Raw genomic sequence first — 20,147 nt, forward strand, 5'->3', positions numbered from 1 at the left:
TACATTGATACTATTTTCTACCTAAATCTAACATGATTTAAATCCTTCTAACTAATATACTAACTAAAAAGAATATACTGGGTTGGCGCCGCGGCTCAACAGGCTAATCCTCCGCCTTGTGGCCCAGCACACGGGTTCTAGTTCCGGTCGGGGCGCCAGATTCTGTCCCGGTTGCCCCTCTTCCAGGCCAGCTCTCTGCTGTGGCCAGGGAGTGCAGTGGAGGATGGCCCAAGTGCTTGGGCTCTGCACCCGCATGGGAGACCAGGATAAGTACCTGGCTCCTGCCATCGGATCAGCGCGGTACGCCGGCCACAGCGGCCATTGGAGGGTGAACCAACGGCAAAGGAAGACCTTTCTCTCTGTCTCTCTCTCTCTCTCACTGTCCACTCTGCCTGTCAAAAAAAAAAAAAAAAAAAAAAAAAAAAGAATATACTGAATTTGTTCCACTCACCATTCCTCCCCAAAGTGCACACTGATGGCAGATACACTTCTTACAAGTCCAGCAAAATACGCTAAGTTTCTCATGGTGATTTTCACACCTATACATTATGAAAAGAAAGTAGTTATAAATTAATTAAAATTAAAACAATTACCTCAACAAATTCCTAAAGCCGGTCAGTTAAGTTTACATGTCTAGAAAACATAAACGGTATTCCATGGCTTCCATGAATTAATCTAAAGAATTACACATGGACAAAACTTTGTGAAGTATTAATTTTAATTAATCCAGACCTTATAAACCATACAAAATCCAGATTCATTTGTAACTAACATACAAATGCGAATATAGCAGAATTTCCTAGCGTCACTACAGATGATAAATTCTATAACATTAATTAAGTGCTTAATTATCAGACTGATTACATGTCGATACCTACCAAGCATGTGTGCATGCACCAATGCCTTTACTGCTGTAGGCAATGAAAACAATAACCAGGACACATGATTAACTGCGCAACAGAATACTGAATCCTCATGAGAAGTGAACAACTCAATCTTAAATTTTCTCTTGAACTAGGTAATATATGCAAAACAATAAAGTTGAACTCAGCATGAATTCAAGGTCCTTTTCCCCACCTAAAAAATATTCCCATGTGGAGGCCTTACTGAACAATATGACACTATTTGGAAATGAGGCCTTTAAGGAAGATCAAGCAGGTCACAGGGTTGGAACTTAAATCCAACATACGTGTCCTTAAAAGACATCAAGACTACAGGTGCCCACAGTAAAGGCCATTGGAAAACTGGGCAAGAAGGCAGCCATCTAAGAAGGAAAGAGGTCTCACCAGAAACCAACCCTGTCAGCACCTTAGACTCACAGCCTTTAGAACTGTGAGAAAAAAATTTTCTATTATTTAAACCACCTGTCAGTGACGTTGTTATCCCTAGCAGACTAATACAGACCCTTGCTTTATATTTTATTTTTTAAAATGAATTCAAATTATATCAAAGACATAAATGTAAAATCAAGAACGATAAAACTCTTAAGAGGAAAGCGGCCGGCGCCGCCATAGCTCAATAGGCTAATCCTCCGCCTGCAGCGCCGGCACACCGGATTCTGTCCCGGTTGCTCCTCTTCCAGTCCAGCTCTCTGCTGTGGCCCAGGAGTGCAGTGGGGGATGGCCCAAGAGCTTGGGCGCTGCACCTGCATGGGAGACCAGGAAAAGCACCTGGCTCCTGGCTTCGGATCAGCACGGTGCGCCGGCCATAGCGGCCATTGGGGGGTGAACCAACGGAAAAAAGGAAGACCTTTCTCTCTGTCTCTCTCTCTCTCACTGTCCACTCTGCCTGTCAAAAAAAAAAAAAAAAAAGAAAGAAAGAAAGAAAGAAAAAAAAAAAAAAAGAAAGTACTGGGTGGGGCCGGTGCTGTGGCGCAGCAGGTTAACGCCTTGGCATGAGGCGCTGGCATCCCATGTGGGCGCTGGTTCTAGCCATGGCTGCTCCACTTCTCATCCAGCTCTCCACTATGGCCTGGGATTGCGGTGGAGGATGGCCCAAGTCCTTGAGCACCTGCACCCGCGTGGGAGGCCCGGAGGAGGCTCCTGGCTCCGGATTGGCACAGCTCTGGCCATTGCGGCCAGTTGGGGAGTGAACCATCGGATGAAAGATCTCTCTCTCTCTCTGCCTGCCTCTCCTCTCTGTGTGGCTCTGACTTTCAAATGAATAAATAAATCTTTTTTTTTTTTAGATTTATTTTTATTTTTTACTTGAGAATCAGAGTCACACAGAGAGAGGAGAGGCAGAGAGAGAGAGGTCTTCCATCGCTGTTCACTCCCCAGTTGGCCGCACCGGCCAGAACTGCGCCAATACGAAGCCAGGAGCCAGGAGCCTCCTACAGATCTCCCACGCAGGTACAGGGGCCAAGGGCTTGGGCCATCCTCCACTGCCCTCCCAGGCCACAGCAGAGAGCTGGATCAGAAGTGGAGCAGCTGGGACTAGAACCAGATCCCACATGGGATGCCGACGCTTCAGGCCAGGGCGTTACCCTGCTGTGCCACAGTGCTGGCCCCTGAATAAATAAATCTTTAAAAAAAAAAAAAAAAAAAAAAAAGGAAAGCACTGGGTTAAAGCTTCATGACACTGAAGTTAACAGTGATTTCTTGGATATAGTAGCAAAAGCTCTGGCAATAATAAGTAAAAATAGACAAATTGAACTGCATCAAAATTAAAAACTTAGACATATTGAGTCACAATAAATAGGGTGAAAAAAGTAACCTATGGGAAGAAAAAAAATTGCAAATCATGCATCTGTTAAGGGGTTAACATCCAGAATATATAAAGGATTGCCATAGCTCAAATAAAAAAACATTTTAGGGGCCAGAGCTGTGGTACAGGTTAAGCTGCTGCCTGTAAAATCACCAACCCACAAGGGTGCTGGTCACAGCTGCTCTACTTCCCATCCAGCTCCTGGTGAATGCACCTGGGAAAGCAGAGGAAGATGACGCAAGTGCTTGGGCCCCTCCCACCCACATGGTAGATGCGAAAGCAGCTCTTGGCTTCAGGTTGGCCTAGCTCTGGCCAATGTAGCCATTGGGGAGTGAATCAGCAGATGGAAAATCTCACTTTCCTCCTCTCTATAATTCTGCCTTTCAAACAAAAAAATCCTTAAAAAAATTTTTTTAAATCCCAATTTAAAACTGGGCAAAGGACTTGAATACACATTTCTCCAAAAGATATACAAGTAGCAAACAAACATAAAAAAGATATTTATCATCAATAAGCATTAGGGAAATCTAAGTCAAAACTTCATACCCATTAAGACAGCTGTTATCAAAAAGATAAAAAACATGGGGCCAGCACTGTGGCATAGAGGGTAAAGCTGCTGCCTGCAGTGCTGGTATCCCATATGGGCACCAGTTTGAGTCCCAGATGCTCCACCTCATGGGAGACCCGGAAGAGGTTCCTGACTCCTGGCTTCGGATCAGCCCAGCTCTGGCCATCTAGAAAGTGAACCAGCGATGGAAGACATATCTCTCTCTCTGCCTCTGCCTCTGCAACTCTTTCAAATAAATAAATTGATTAATTCTTAAAACAAACAAACAAACAAAAAGACAAAAAAATACTGGCCAGGATGAGAATGTGGAACCCTTGTGAACTATGGATGGAATGACAACATTATATAGACACTGAATAATACAGATTCAAAAAAACAAAAAATATGATACTATGATCTTTTTGGTTAAAGATTTATTTATTTTACTTGAAAGTCACAGTTACACAGAGAGAGGAGAGTCACAGAGAGAGAAAGAAAGAGAGAGAGAGAGAGAGAGAGAGAGGGAGGGAGGGAGGGAGGGAGGGAGATGAAAGGAGGGGGAGGGAGAGAAAGAGAGGTCTTCCAACCGCTGGTCCACTCCCCAGACAGCCGCAACAATTGGAGCTGAGCTGATCCAAAGCCAGGAGCCAGAAGCTTCTTCCAGGTCCCCCATGCAGGTGCAGGGGCCAAAGGACTTGGGCCATCCTCTACTGCTTTCCCAGGCCACAGAAGAGAGCTGGCTAGGAAGCGGAGCAGCCGGGTCTAGAACCGGAACCCACTTGGGATGCCGGTCCTAAAGGTGGCAGCCTTACCCACTATACCACAGCGCCGGCCCCTATCCCATGATCTTGTAATTCCACTTCTGGATATACATCTAAAAGAACTCAAAGTATAGTCTCAAAGACGTAAATACTCATGTTCATAACAGCATTATTCACAACAGAATTCAAATGTTCATTGACAGATGAATGGAAAAAAAAATGTGGTGGACACATACAATGAAATATTATTCAGCATGAAAAAGGAAGAAAATTCTGACACGCACCATTAGAGCATTATGCTAAGTGTATAATTCTACTTAAATGAAGTATCTAGTGCAAACTCACAGAAACAGAAATCACAGTGGTTGAAGTGAAGGGCTGGTGGGACAAGAAACTATTCACTTGTTTAATGGGTATAGTTTCAGATCTCCAAACTGAAAAAGTTCTGGGGACATATTTAACGCTATAGAACTGTACTTAAAAATGGCTGGGAGCCAGCGCTGTGGCTCAATAGGCTAAGCCGGCAGCCCGGGTTCTAGTTCGGGTCAGGGCGCCGGATTCTGTCCCAGTTGCTCCTATTCCAGGCCAGCCCTCTGCTATGGCCCGGGAGTGCAGTGGAGGATGGCCCAAGTCCTTGGGCCCTGCACCTGCATGGGAGACCAGGAGAACCACCTGGCTCCTGGCTTCGGATCAGCATGGTGCACCAGCCGCAGCGTACCAGCCGCGGCGGCCATTAGGGGGTGAACCAACGGAAAAGGAAGACCTTTCTGTCTCTCTCACTGTCCACTCTGCCTGTCCGAAAAAAAAAAATGGCTGGGGCGGTGCTGTGGCATAGCAGGTAAAAGCTGCCACCTGCAGTGCCAGCATCCCATGTGGGTGCCAGTTCAAGTCCTGATTGCTCCACTTCTGATCCAGCTCTCTGCTATGACCTGGGAAGACAGTGGAAGAAGGCCCAAGTCCTTGGGCCCTTGCTCCCACATGGGAGACCTGGAAGAAGCTCCTGGCTCCGGATCAGCCCAGCTCCGGCCATTGCAGCTATCTGGGCAGTAGGCCAGTAGATGGAAGACCTCTCTCTCTCTCTTCCTCTGTAACTCCGCCTTTCAGATAAATAAATAAATCTTTTAAAAAATGGTTAAGGTAAATTTTATATTATGGTTTGAAAAAAATTTTTTAATTAAGTTTTGTCTTGCCTATAAAGCAGACACATTCTTGCATCTTTCAAAAACTGGTTAAGTTGCCACTTAGGACAACCAAATCCCATATCAGAGTGCCTGATTTTAGTCCTGGATCTTCCCCTTCCAATCCAGCTTCCTGCTAATGTGCACCTTGCCCCAAGTACTTGAGTTCTTGCACCCATATGGGAGACTCAGATTGCAGTCCAGGCTCCTGGCTGTTATAGGCATTTGGAGAGAGAACTAGCAGAATGAAGCTTTATCTGTATCTTTCCCTTTCAAATAAAAAGAAAATATTTTTAAAAAAGCACTTCACGTTTGAAGGGCTTGCACTAGGCTCAGACAAAATAGGTAAATAGGTCTATACTGTATATTTCTGATTCATATGTAATCTTAATTTCAAATAGGAAATTAATAACAGTTATAACAGGACATTAGATGTCTGAAAGCTCATTTAGCAAGATTTCCAAACCACCAAGTTTATAATATGGCTTTTACAATGTAGAAATTCACCAGAAAAATTCTTAAAATCTGTGGCCTCTAGGTACTTTCAGCAGATTAGCAAACTGTAGCAGTTTCATTCCTTTCAAGACAGAATCTAATAAAAGCCCAACAAGAGGTAAAGGGCTTTTCCAAACAGGTAATGTTTCTCTACATGGCAGAAATCATTCAGTGTTCATCTATCAAACGTGTTACTCTAAGGACCAGGGTTGTGGCATAGTAGGCAAAGCTGCTGCCTGTAACAGTGGCATCCCATAAGACTGCTAGTTCAAGTCCTGGCTGCTCCTCTTCCAGACCAGCTCTCAGTTAATACACCTGGGACACCACGAAAGACAGCGCAAGTGCTTGGGCTCCTACACCCACATGGGAGACCTAGATGAGGTACAAAACTCCTAGCTCCTGGCTTCAGTCTGGCTCAACCATTTAGGGAGTGAACCAGTGGATGGAAGATCTGTGTCTCCCTCTCCCCAGAATTCTGCCTTTCAAATAAATAAAATAAATCCTTAAGAAGTTCTATAAAAAAAAAAAAAAAGACTGAATTGTGATTTAATCATTATTTTGGTTGAGACCCTAGAAGTAACAGGAAATCTTAAGAGCCCTGTTTAACTAGTATAGTAGTGGAAATAACAGTCTTATTTCTGATTATGTATTAGTGTGTTAAGTCTCTTGCATTCTTAGAGTTCTATTTCTTCAACACAATGATGAATATATAGATTGTTTTCTAATAACCCCTAAAGTCCTAACCTCTTGTTTTAGCATGTTGTAAATAGACAGAAACAGATATGACTTTATTTCTAAACACTCAAGAGTACTGGAACCTCCTCTAATTCAACTGTTATATTATTGCCAGACAGTGAAGCCCTGCAAATAATCATACTGTAGCTTCTTTCCCTGTAAAATTACTACCACTTCACTAAGTCTTCCTTTATCTGCTCCCCACAACCACCCTTATTACATGATAAATCTTCAATCACTGTCCCCCAAAGATTTTGCTTCCCTGGATGTTCCCCAAAATGACTGAACATTGTATTATCAGTCTGTCCACCATTAAACAGTGAAGCAGAAATCATTATCTCATTTTCCTTGGTATCATCATAAATTACCACAGTACTTTGTGTGTCCCATGTGTGTACACAAAAAATAAACATTGTTAAAAATTAAAAACTATGGGGACTGGTGCTGCAGCATAGTGGGCTAAGCCTCCACCTGCGGCGCCAGCATCCCATATAGGTGATGGTTCGTATCCCAGCTGCTCCTCTTCCTATCCAACTCTCTGCTATGGCCTGCGGAAAGTAGTAAAAAATGGCCTAAGTGCTTAGGGCCCTGCACCAGGTGTGAGACCCAGGAAAAGCATCTGGCTCCTGGCTTTGGATCAGCCCAGCTCTGGCCATTGCAGCTATTTGAGGAATGAATCAGAGATGGAAGACTTTTTCTCTCTGTTTCCCTCAATCTATAACTCTACCTCCCAAATAAATTAATCTTTAATAAACAAAAACTATGTTAGTAATATATTACTAACTTACAAATAAAAGGAAAATGCCATTATAGTGCCATTAAAATAATGTATGGTAAAACCCATTAAATACTGATCAAAAAAACTGAGGACATACTTGTCCTTTTCGTTTTCTTCATGTTTGGTGAGACTGCAGAGTTGAAGAGTATCAAGCTGTTGTGTGACTTCTTCAGCCCAACGACAGTTTACCAGTTCTCGCAGCTGGAGTGGAGCACTGAGGAGAAAATCCATGTATACATTTTAACTTGAAATTATTCTTTAAAATAAACACACTCCTCAAAATATAGCTCATAATCAGACTCATACAACATTGTTAAAATAACAAAGTTATAATGAAAAGAATGATTTACAACTTATTTTTACATTACTAACTCACAAAAAAAAGTGAACAAAATAATTACTGACAATGTGGATTACAGATTGAATCCTCAACTCCTTTGGTCTAAAACTATACTGTTCAAAATGACAGTCACTAGCTATATCAGACTATTCAAATTTTGTTGTTTTTTTTTTAAATATTAGTCATGTCCTGTCATTTTTTGTACAGTTTTATTTTTTTTAAAGATGTATTTATTTACTTGAAAGTCAGGGTTGGCCGGCACCGCGGCTCAATAGGCTAATTCTCCACCTAGCGGCGCCGGCACACTGGGTTCTTTCCCAGTTGCCCCTCTTCCAGGCCAGCCCTCTGCTGTGGCCCGGGAAGGCAGTGGAGGATGGCTCAAGTGCTTGGGCCCTGCACCCCATGGGAGACCAGGATAAGTACCTGGCTCCTGCCTTTGGATCAGCGCAGCGCGCCGGCCGCAACGCACCAGCCGTGGCGGCCATTGGAGGCTGAACCAACGGCAGAAGGAAGACCTTTCTCTCTGTCTGTCTCTCTCACTATCCACTCTGCCTGTCAAAAAAAAAAAAAAAAAAAAAAAAAAAAAGAAAGAAAGAAAGAAGTCAGGGTTACACAGAGAGAGAAGGAGAGGCAGAGAGAGAGGTCTTCCATCCGCTGGTTCAATCCCTATTTGGCTGCAACGGCTAGAGCTGCACCAATCCAGAGCCAGGAGCTTCTTCCGGGTCTCTAATGCGGGTACAGGGGCTCAAGCACTTGGGCCATCTTCTACTGCTTTCCCAGGCCATAGCAGAGAGCTGGATCAGAAGTGGAGCAGCCAGGACTCGAACCAAAACCCATATGGGATTCCAGCACCAAAGGCGGCAGCTTTACCCATTACGCCACAGCACAGGCCCTGGACTATTCAAATTAAGATGAAAATTAAGGGCCAGTGTTGTGGCACAGCAGGTTAAGCTGCCATATGACAATAGAATCCCATATCCAAGTGCCAATGCGAGTCCTGACTATACTGCTTCCTATCCAGCCACCTGCTAATGTGCCTGGGAAGGCAGCCAAGGATATCCCAAGAACATGGCTCCTGTCACCCACGTAGGAGACCGGAATGAAGCTTTCGGTTCCTGGCATCAGGCTGGCCCAGAATGGGCTGTTGCGGCCGTTTAAGAAGTGAACTAAAATTTGGATTATCTCTGTCTCTCTCCCTCTCTGTCACTCATTTTGAATAAATAAAAATATCTTTTTAAAAAATGTTTTAAAAAATTAAAATTAAATAAAACGGGCTGGCGCTGTGGCATAGCAGGCTAAGCTTCCACCTGCAGTGCCAGCATCCCATATGGACTCCAGCTAATGACCTGACTGCTACAGTTCTGATCCAGCTCTCTGCTGAAAGACTAGGAAAACAGTGGAAGAAGGCCCAAGTGCTTGGGCACCTGCAGCCACTGGGAGATCTGTAAGAAACCCTGGCTCTAGCTTCCTTCAGATCAACACAGTTCCAGCCATTGTGGCCATTTGAAGAGTGAACCAGCAGATGGAAGACCTTTTTCTCTATCTCCACCTCTCCCTATAATCCTACCTCACAAATAAATAAATAAAATCTTTACAAAAAATTAAATAAAAATTAAATTTCATCACAGTTATACCAGACCACATTTCAGATGCTCAATAACCACAATAGTGACTACCGTTTTAGTGCAGGAATAGAACATTTCAATCATTACAGCAAGTTCCATTTCATAGTGCTGGCTAGAATACAAGCTAACGTGACCAAAGTAAACAATACCAGAAAAACGGGTGAGGACTGGCGCTGTGGCATAGCGCATAAAGAACCATATGCAGTGCCAGCATATGGGCACTGGTTCAAGTCCCGGCTACTCCACTTCCAATCCAGCTCTCTGCTGTGGCCTGGGAAAGTAGTAGAAGATGGCCCAAGTCCTTAGGCCCCTGCACCCACGTGGGAGACCTGGAAGAAGCTCGTGATTCCTGTCTCCAGATCAGCACAGCTCTGGCCATTGCGGCAAGTTGGGGAGTGAACCAGCAGATGGAAGACCTCTCTTTCTCTCTGCCTCTCCTTCTCTCTCTATGTAACTCTGACTTTCAAATAAATAAATAAATCTTAAAAAAAAAAAAAAAGAAGAAGAAGAAGAAGAGGGTGGCGCTGTGGTGCAGCGGATAAAGCTACCATGCAGTGCCAGCATCCCATATGGGCGCCAGTTCGAGTCCCGGCTGCTCCACTTCCAATCCAGCTCTCTGCTGTGGCCTGGGAAAGCAGTAGAAGATGGCCCAGGTCCTTCGGCCTCTGCACCCGCGTGGGAGACCCGGAAGAAACTCCTGGCTCCTGGCTCCTGGCTCCTGGCTTCGGATCGGCACAGCTCCGGCCATTGCAGCCAATTGGGGAATGAACCAGCGGATGGAAGATCTCTCTCTCTCTCTCTGTCTCTCTCTCTCTCTCTCTCTGTGCAACTCTTAATTTTGAATAAATAAGTAAATCTTTAATAAAATAAAAATTAAAAAAGAAAAAGAAAAATGGGTGTAAAGGAGCACTTTGGCATCATTATTTGAAATAATCCAAAGTGGAAGCAATCTAAATATCTCTCAATATGGGCATAAATAAGTCAAGGCATACTCATACACTCAAACATTCTCAAAACGACTCCATGTATACACAACATCAAGCAAAGATATCTACCATACTTTACATTTTAAAAGTAAATTACAGGCCGGCGCTGTGGCTCACTAGGCTAATCCTCCACCTAGCGGCACCGGCACACCGGGTTCTAGTCCCGGTTGGGGCGCCGGATTCTGTCCCGGTTGTCCCTCTTCCAGGCCAGCTCTCTGCTGTGGCCAGGGAGTGCAGTGGAGGATGGCCCAAGGGCTTGGGCCCTGCACCCCATGGGAGACCAGGAGAAGCACCTGGCTCCTGCCTTCGGATCAGCGCGGTGAGCCAGCCTCAGCGCGCCAGCCGTGGCAGCCATTGGAGGGTGAACCAACGGCAAAAGGAAGATATTTCTCTCTGTCTGTCTCTCTCACTATCCACTCTGCCTGTCAAAAAAAAAAAAAAAGTAAATTACAAAACAGTATTATATCATTTGTGTGTTTTAAGAAAAAGCATACATGGGGTCAACGCTGTAGCGCAGTGGGAAAAGCCACCGCCTACAGTGCAGGCATGCCATACGGGTGCCAGTTCAAGTCCTGGCTGATCCACTTGCGATCCAGCTCTCTGCTGTGGCGTAGGAGAGCGGTACAGGATGACCCAAGTCCTTGGGTCCCCGCACCCACGTGGGAGACCTGGAGGAGGCTCCTGGCTCCTGGCTTCAGATTGGCGCAGCTCCAGCCATTGCGGCCACCTGGGGAGTGAATCAGCGGATGGAAGACCTCTCTCTCTCTCTCCTTTTTTCTCTGTGTAACTCTTTCAAATAAATAAATATTTTTTTTTAAAAAGTATACATGCACAGCCGGCACCGCGGCTCACTAGGGTAATCCTCCGCCTGCAGTGCTGGCACACCGGGTTCTAGTCCCGGTCGGGGCGCTAGATTCTGTCCTGGTTGCCCCTCTTCCAGGCCAGCTCTCTGCTGTGGCCAAGGAGTGCAGTGGAGGAGACCTGCTCTCTGTCTCTCTCACTGTCCACTCTGCCTGTCAAAAAAAAAAAAAAAAACACTTAAAAAAAAAATACATGCATAGATATCAGTAATGCATAGGAAAATGTGAACAGATATAAACCTAAATATTTTTTCAGAAAAATTTATTTTATGAAAAAAGTATCAGAAAACTTTTTATTTATTTAGTCTTCTTAACTGGTCTTTTTTTTTTTTTTTTTTTTTTTGGACAGGCAGAGTGGACAATGAGAGAGAGAGAGAGACACAGAGAGAAAGGTCTTCCTTTGCCGTTGGTTCACCCTCCAATGGCCACTGTGGCTGGCGTGCTGCGGCCAGCGCACCGCGCTGATCCGATGGCAGCAGCCAAGGGCTTCTCCTGGTCTCCATGCAGGTGCAGGGCCCAAGGACCTGGGCAATCCTGCACTGCCTTCCCGGACCACAGCAGAGAGCTGGACTGGAAGAAGGGCAACCGGAACAAAATCCAGTGCCCCGACCGGGACTAGAACCCGGTGTGCCAGCGCCGCAAGGCGGAGGATTAGCCTATTGAGCCGCAGCACCGGCCCTTAAGTGATCTTTTTAACCACAAACACTTAAAAACAATTTTTTTTAATTACAAAACCAAAGTTAAGTTATATAATGATTTTCCAAAACAGGCATCTGTATAACCATATCAATGTAATCCATTCTATAATATTCTAAGTCAGTTAAGTCACTCTCTGCATTTCCGTTACTAAACAGAATGTTTTTATTTTTGATTCAACTACAGTCACAAATAAGAGAAACGTGGCACTGCAGAATCAACTTGTCTTTATGAATCTGGGGCACACTCTGACCCCACTGCCCTACTATTTTCTAAATTCAAAAACAATTGTAGAAAACAACTTACCGGCAATGAGGACACTGAGCTCTCTGCTCTGTCAGCCAGCGCTAAGGAGGCAAAAGAATCAGATTTTAATTGTAAACACATGAGTACTTGAATCGGTATATATACTGGATACTTGTAAATTAGATTTAATGAGTTTAATTCTCTAGTGCCTAAGTTTTTTTGTTTTTAAAGATTTATCTATTTTAAAGACAGAGTCAAAGAGAGGTAGAGACAGAGAGAGAGGTCTTCCATCTGCTGGTTCACTCCCCAGATGGTCACAACGGCCGGAGCTGAGCCACTCCAAACCCAGGAGCCATCCCACATGGGTGCAGGGGCCCAAGGACCTGGGCCTTCTTCTTCTGCTTTCCCAGGCAGAGCGCTGGATCGGAAGAGCAGCAGCCAAGACTCGAACTGGCACACATATGGGATGCCGGCACTTCAGGCCAGGGCTTTAACCTACTGCACCACAGCGCCAGCCCCTCCAGTGCCTAAATTAATTTTAGAGGCACCTAAAGAAATTATAGGCCAGCCACTAACTCTCTCATGATAATCATAATGAGAATAAACTTCAAAAAAACAGAATTCATCCCAAAAATAGTTAAGTTGTTCCTAATAGGAAAGGAAGTGATTCTATTAGGACTATTTAGTTCTCATCAGGAAGATTTAATCTTCACAAAACAATAATGACATGTCACTCTACCCTCAAAAATGAATCATAATGATTTACTTTTTACCAACTCACCATAAAATCCCTAAGAAAGTATAAGATACAATTAAATGTGTTTATTTACTTATATATTTTGAGCGGCAAAGAAAAAGTAATTTCCCACACACTGGTTCACCTCAACACCAACAGCCGAAGCCAAACGTGTAGCAGGGACTCAATTACTTGAGTCATCATCTGTTCCCTCCTAGGGTATTAGCAGTAAGCTGAAATTGGAAGTGGAGCTAGGACTCAAACACGGTACTCCAATGTGGGATGCCAATATCCCACAAAGCATCTTAACGCCAGCCCCATAAATTTCATTTTTAAAAAGCAAACTAGGGGCCGGCACTGTGGCACAGTGGGTAAAGCCACTGCTGGCATGCCATATGGGTGCCGGTTCAAGTCCTGGTTGCTCCATTTCCAATCCAACTCTCTGCTATGGCCTGGGAAAGCAGTAGAAGATGGCCCAGGTCCTTGGGCTCCTGTACCTGTGTGGGAAGACCCAAAGGAAGCTCCTGGTTCCTGGCTTTGGATCAACACAGCTTCAGTAATTGCGGCCAACTGGGGACTGAGCCAGTGGATGGAAGACCTCTCTCTCTCTCTCTCTCTCTCTCTCTCTTCCTCTCCTCTCTCAGTGTAACTCTGAATTTCAAATAAACAAATAAATCTTTAAAAAAATTTAAAAAGCAAACTAGTTCTGAGGCATATGCATTATGCACATGTAATAAGTTAAACCTAAAATATGAAGAAACAATACAACAAAACTTGAAAGTCTTGAAAGAGTTTCATAATTCATTAATTTATATATCCGGGTACTGGCACCAGTGTTTTTTGGCATAGTGGGTAAAGCTGCTACCTGCAACACCGGCCTCACAAATGGGTGCCAGTTCAAGTCCCAGCTGCTCTACTTCCAATCCAGCTCCCTGCTAATGGCCTGGGAAAAACAGCCTAAGATGGCCTAAGTGCTTGGGCCCCCGTACCCATGTAGCAGACCCAGAAACTCCTAGCTTTGGACCAAAACAGCTCCAGCCACTGCAGCCATTTGGGGAGTGAACCAGAGGATGGAAAACTTCTGTGTGTCTCTCTCTCTTTCTGTAACTCTGCCTCTCAAATAAATAATCTTTAATATATATATATATTCATTAAATTCCTTCAATTTCTTCAGGAAGATTGTCAAAGAGATATCACAATTAGAAGACAGGTATTGCGCAACCTCATTCACAAGGTTATATGAAAAATATAAAAAAAAAATTGTTGAACAAAAGAGACAGAGAATCCCCATCTGCTACTTCATTCCTCAAATGCCTGCACCAACTGAGGCCAGGTCATGACTGGAGCCAAGAGCTGGGAACATCTTCGAGAACTCCCACGTGAGTACCAAGAACCCAATTAGTTGAGCTACCTAACTGCTGCCTCCCAGGGTTTGCACTAGCAAGGAGCTAGCTAGAGTCAGGAGCTAGAAGCAGGAATTTGAACTCAGGCATTCCAGTTTGGAATGTAAGCATCTTACCCACTATGGTAAATGCCCACTCCCGATGAAAAATTAGACACAGATTTATTGCAACCAAAATTTGGTGCAGTTAAGATGCCACTTGAGACACATACAGACCATATCAGAGTACCTGGGTTCAAGACCAGATCCACAACAAATTTTAGCTTCTTGCTAATGCACACTCCAGGAGGCAACAAGCAATAGCTCAAGTTGTTAGGTTCCTACCACCCACATGGAAGAAATGGACCGAGTGCCTGTCTCCATGCTCTGGCTATTGTGGACATTTGAAGAGTAAACCACAGAAAAGAGCTGTGTGAGTTTATTCCTCAAATTAGAATAGTCCTAAACAGCACTCTGGCCTCAGAATCAGCCCTTAAGGCATTCAGATCTGGCTGAATAGCCCCTGAGAGTACTTTAGGCATGGAAAGCCAAGACACTCCAGCAAAACCCTAAATAAAAGATCCCTGCGAGTGAAATCCCAGTGGAAAGAACAGGACATCAAAGAAGGAGGTACCTTTCTCTGAAGGGAGGAAAGAACTTCCACTTTGACTATGACCTTGTCTAAAAAAGATCAGAGTTGGTGAACTCATGACAAGAGCCTAGGGTGATTACTGACGCCATAAACAAGAGTGTCAAATTGTTAATTCAACAACAGGAGTCACTGTGCACTTAATCCTCATGTAGGATCTCTGTCCTTAATGTGTTGTACATGTAAATTAATGCTATCACTAGTACTCAAACAGTACTTTACACTTTGCGTTTCTGTGTGGGTGCAAACTGTTGAAATCTTTACTTAATATATACTAAATTGATCTTCTGTATATAAAGATAATTGAAAATGAATCTTGATGTGAATGGAATGGGAGAGGGAGCAGGAGATGGGAGGGGTGCAGGTGGGAGGAAAGTTATGGGCGGGGGAAGCCACTGTAATCCATAAGCTGGACTTTCCAAATTTATATTTATTAAATAAAAGTTTAAAAAAAGATACTTACTAAAGAAATTATGTTAAGGAAACCATAAAAAAAAAACAGCAAAATAATTCAGAAGCATTTTAAAATGATTAGAAACCATGACCACATGGGATTTATTCCTGGAATACAAAGATGACTCAACATACAAAATTAAATGTAACACACGCCGGCACCGTGGCTCAATGGGCTAATCCTCCGCCTTGCGGCGCCGGCATACTGGGTTCTAGTCCCGGTCGGGGCGCCGGATTCTGTCCCGGTTGCCCCTCTTCCAGGCCAGCTCTCTGCTGTGGCCAGGGAAGGCAGTGGAGGATGGCCCAAGTGCTTGGGCCCTGCACCCCATGGGAGACCAGGAGAAGCACCTGGCTTCTGCCTTCGGATCAGCGCGGTGCGCCGGCTGCAGTGTGCCAGCCGAGGCGGCCATTGGAGGGTGAACCAACAGCAAAGGAAGACCTTTCTCTCTGTCTTTTTCTCTCACTGTCCACTCTGCCTGTCAAAAAAATAAAAATAAAATTAACACACCAAATTAACAGAATAAAAAGAAGGAAAAGGGTCCAGTGCTGTGGCTCAGCAGGTTAACACCCTGCCTGAAGCACCGGCATCCCATATGGGTGCCGGTTCTAGTCCCAGATGCTCCTCTTCCCATCCAGCTCCCTGCTATAGCCTGGGAAAGCAGAAGACGGCCCAAATCCTTGGGCCCCTGCACCCACGTGGGAGACCCGGAAGAAGCATCTGGCTCCTGGCTTGGGATCGGTGCAGTTCCGGCCAATGCTGCCAACTGGGGAGTGAACAATTGGATGGAAGACCTCTCTCTCTGCCTCTCCTTTTTCTGTGTAACTCTTACTTTCAAATAAATAAATCTTAAAAAAAAAAAAGAAAGAAAGAAAGAAAGAAAGAAAAGGAAAAAAACACCACGATCATCTTCACTATGCAGAAAACACATTTAACAAATTCAATATCCTGGGGGCGGACGCCGTGGCTCACTAGGTTAATCCTCCGCCTGCGGTGCCGGCATCCCATATGGGCACCAGGTTCTAGTCCCGGTTGCTCCTCTTCCAGTCCAGCTCTCTGCTGTGGCCCTGGACGGCAGCAGAGGACGGCCCGAGTGCTTGGGCCCCTGCACCCGTATGGGAGACCAGGAGGAGGCACCTGGCTCTTGGGTTCAGATCGGCGCAGTACGCCGGCCGTAGCAGCCATTTGGGGAGTGAACCAATGGAAGGAAGACCTTTCTCTCTGTCTCTCTCTCTCTGTCTATAACTCTACCTGTCAAATAAATTAAAAATAAAAAATTCAATATCCTTTCATGGTAAAAATACTCAGTAAACTAGAAGAGAATTTCCTAAACCTGATAAAGCTACATATAGGACAGCGCCGTGGCTCAATAGGCTAATCCTCCACCTGCAGCGCCAGCACCCTGGGTTCTAGTCCCAGTCGGGGTGCCAAAATCTGTCCCGGTGCTCCTGTTCCAGGCCAGCTCTCTGTTGTGACCCGGGAAGGCAGTGGAGGATGGCCCAAGTCCTTGGGCCCTGCACCCGCATGGGAGACCAGGAGAACCACCTGGTTCCTGGCTTTGGAACAGTGCAGTGCGTCGGCCGCAGCAGCCACTGGAGGGGTGAACCAACAGAAAAAGGAAGACCTTTCTCTCTGTCTCTCTCTCTCTGTCTACTTTGTATATCAAAAAAAAAAAAAAAAAAAAAGCTACATATAAAAAATTCACAAACATACAAACATCATACTCAATAGTTAAAGATGAAAAGCTTTTCCCTTAAAATTAAGAAAAAGACAAGGATGTCAACTTTCACCACATTTACTCAACATAAGACTGAAGATTCCAGCCATAGTAATCAATAAAGAAAAAGAAATAAAAGGCACCCCCCCAACTTGAAAAGTAAAAAATCTGTTTGCAAATGACATGATTTCACAAAATACTGCTAAAGCTAATAAATTCAGCAGCTGCAATATGCAAAAATACATAAAGTTTTATTTCTATATATTAGCAACGGACAACCCAAGAAAAGAAATTACAAATACATTTACAATAGCATCAAAAAGAAAAAAAAAATAAAGTTCAGGAATTGGAAGACACACTGGAAAACTACAAAACATTGCTGAAAGAGATCAAAGAAGTCCCAAATAAATAAAAAGACATACCATGTTCATGGATTGGAAAGTGTAATATTGTTAAAATGATACTAACTAAAGCACTCTACAAAAATCAATTCAATCCCTATAAAATTCCCAACTTTTTGAAGATATGAAAGAAAATATTCTAAAATTCATATGGAATCCCAAAAGGCCCCAAATAGTCAAAACTGTCATGAAAAAATAAAGTTTGAGAACTCACACTTAAAGAATACTACAAAACTACAGTAACTAGTGTCATACTTGCAGGACAGAAATAGAAACCAATAGAATAGAGAACCCACAAAATATTTTATGATTCCATTTATGTGAAAAATAGTTAAACAGAAAGAAAGTAGATTAGTGGTTAAAAGGGGATAGGAGGGGAGTTACAGGATGTCACTGTTTAATAAGGGCAGAATTTCAGTCAGGGATGACAAACTAGTACTGGAAATGGATAGTTGTGATGCCTGCACAACAATATGAATGTACTTAATGCCAAACTATATATACACTTAAAAACAGTTAAAATGGAAAATTTCACAATATCTAGTTCTTATAATTTAACAAAAGAAAGTTAGAATTACCATTTGAAAAAGCAATTCTACTCCTAGCTATACAGTCAAAAGAAATAAAAGCAGGGGCCAGGGCTGTGGCATAGTGGGTAAAGCCACTTCCTTCAGTGCCAGCAGCCCCTATCAGTGCTGGTGTGAGTCCTGGCTGTTCCACTACTGATCCAGCTCCCTGCTAATTTACCTGAGAAAGCAGTGGAAGATGACCCAAGTGCTTGGGACTCTGCACCCACATGGGAGACCTAGAAGAAGCTCATAGTTCTTGGCTCCTGGCTTCAGATCAGACCAGCTCCAGCCATTGCAGCAGATCTATCGATTTCTCTCTCTCTCTCTCTCTCTCTCTCTCTCTGCCTCTCTGTGACTTTGCCTTTCAAATAAGTAAATAAATCTTAAAAAAAAAAAAAAAGGAGTTTGGCAATTTGTTAAAAAGTTAAACATACGTCTACCATACAATCTAGCCATAACATTACTAATTACCCCATGAGAAAAGAAAGCTTAAGTCCATTCAAAGACTTGTATGCAAATGTACATACAAGTGTTTTAAGAATTAACAAAAAACTGGAAGCATCTCATGTCCAACAAGAGGTGAATGGATAAACAAATTGTGGCATAAGCATTCTCAGAAATAAAAAGGAGTACAACAACATGGATAAATGTCAAAATACTTTTGCTAGGATTGAGCATTTAGCCTAGTGCTTAAGACACCTGTGTCACACATTGCAGTGCCTAGGTTTGATTCCCAGTTCTGGCTCCTATTTGCAGCTTCCACCTACACAGATCCTGAAAAGCAGTAGTGTTGGCTCAAGTAAATGGACTCCTGCCACCCATGTGGGAAATCCAGACTGTACTCCCAGCTTCTGGCTCCAGCCCTGGTATAGGCCCTGCCACTGCAGGCATTTGGAGAGTGAAGCAAAGGATGAAAGCTCTCGCTGTCTTATTTCTCTGTCTCTCTGCCTTTCAAAGAAAAAGCTTTTTATTAAGTAAAAAAAGTCAGACATATAAAAGTGCATGCTATATGATGCCACCTGTATAAAATTTCAGAAAATGCAAACTTATCTACAGTGATAGAAAGCATATCAGTTGGCCAAAGACAAGACAAGTGAAGGGAAGGACTACCAAGAGGCATAAGGAAACTTGGATATAACAAATATATTCATTATTCTGACTATAGTTGTAGTTTAACAAGTACATACACATTTCAAAATTTATCAAACTGTATATTTTAAATGTGTAGTTTATTGTATAAAAATATACCTAATTAAAATGGCTGGCAAAATAAATAAATAAATAAACTCAAGGGGCCAGCACTGTGGCACAAGTGGGTTAAAGCCTTGACCTGAAGCGCCGGCATCCCATATGGGTGCCGGTTCTAGTCCTGGCTGCTGCTCTTCTGATCCAGCTCTCTGCTATGGCCTGGGAAAGCAGTAGAAGATGGCCCAAGTCCTTGGGCCCCTGCACCCACGTGGGAGACCCGAAAGAAGCTCCCGGCTTCGGATCAGCACAGCTCCAGCCGTGCGGCCATCTGGAGAGTGAACCAGCGGATAGAAGACCTCTCTCTCTGCCTCTACCTCTCCTGTAACTCTTTCAAATAAATAAATATTAAAAAAAAAATAAATAAACTCAATAAACATAGGCAAACACAAATAGTGCTATCAATACTGAATACAGGGGAAAACTGGATGAGAAAGATAGTGCCAAAAAATGGAGAAAATGTTTAAAATATTACCAAGTCATGAGGGAGAATCAATTGAGTATAACTAAATGAGGGAGATCTAGTGAAAACACAGCCCACCTTGTGGTTTGGAAGCACGAGCTAGCCATAGGTAGGGCACAAGCCTGGGCGAGTCCAGTTGTAGTCTGTCACCAGCTACGGGGTGACTTTGGACAAGTCTCTTCACGAGAACTTTGTTTTATTCAACATACAAACATCCAGACCATCACAGACAAACCTCCATGGTCAAATGAACAGAAATGGAATGTGAGAAAAGGGAAGACATTCACACAAAAAAATTTCAATTTAGTGAGGGTGGGGTACCCAATTTCTCAAAGACTTTGCTCCTGGATCTATCCCATATTTCTCCAGCATCATTACTTAATGCCTCTTTACTGGTTCAGATTGACTAAAAAAACCTTAAAAAAAAGTTGCCTTCTCAGGAGCCGGCACTGTGGCATAATGGGTTAAGCTGCCGCTTGAAGTGCTGGCATCCCATATGGGTGCCAGTTTGAGTCCTGGCTACTCCACTTCCAATCCAGCTCTCTGCTGCTGTGCCTGGGAAAACAGCAGAAAATGGCCCAA

The 20,147-nt window shown here is 43.8% G+C and overlaps 1 protein-coding gene across 9 annotated transcripts in view; it reads right to left on the reverse strand.

Moving 5' to 3' along the window:
- Positions 1–20,147, reverse strand: part of TRIM37 (tripartite motif containing 37) — a 171,610-nt gene that overhangs the window by 143,281 nt on the left and 8,182 nt on the right. For 6 of the 9 annotated variants that reach the window (XM_051824777.3, XM_089317264.1, XM_051824775.3 and 3 more), the window contains exons 3-5: positions 12,014–12,054; positions 7,298–7,414; positions 452–539 (exon numbers count right to left, since the gene is read on the reverse strand). In XM_051824777.3, the coding sequence (XP_051680737.3) occupies positions 452–539; positions 7,298–7,414; positions 12,014–12,054 (246 nt within the window). The remainder of the gene's footprint in view (positions 1–451; positions 540–7,297; positions 7,415–12,013; positions 12,055–20,147) is intronic. The other 3 variants (XM_089317265.1, XM_070060977.2, XM_089317267.1) reach the window with 1 other exon arrangement.

Source organism: Oryctolagus cuniculus, chromosome 17 (genome assembly GCF_051225735.1).
Source record: "Oryctolagus cuniculus isolate XC-2025 breed Fujian yellow rabbit chromosome 17, ASM5122573v1, whole genome shotgun sequence".
Classification (NCBI taxonomy): Eukaryota; Metazoa; Chordata; class Mammalia; order Lagomorpha; family Leporidae; genus Oryctolagus; species Oryctolagus cuniculus.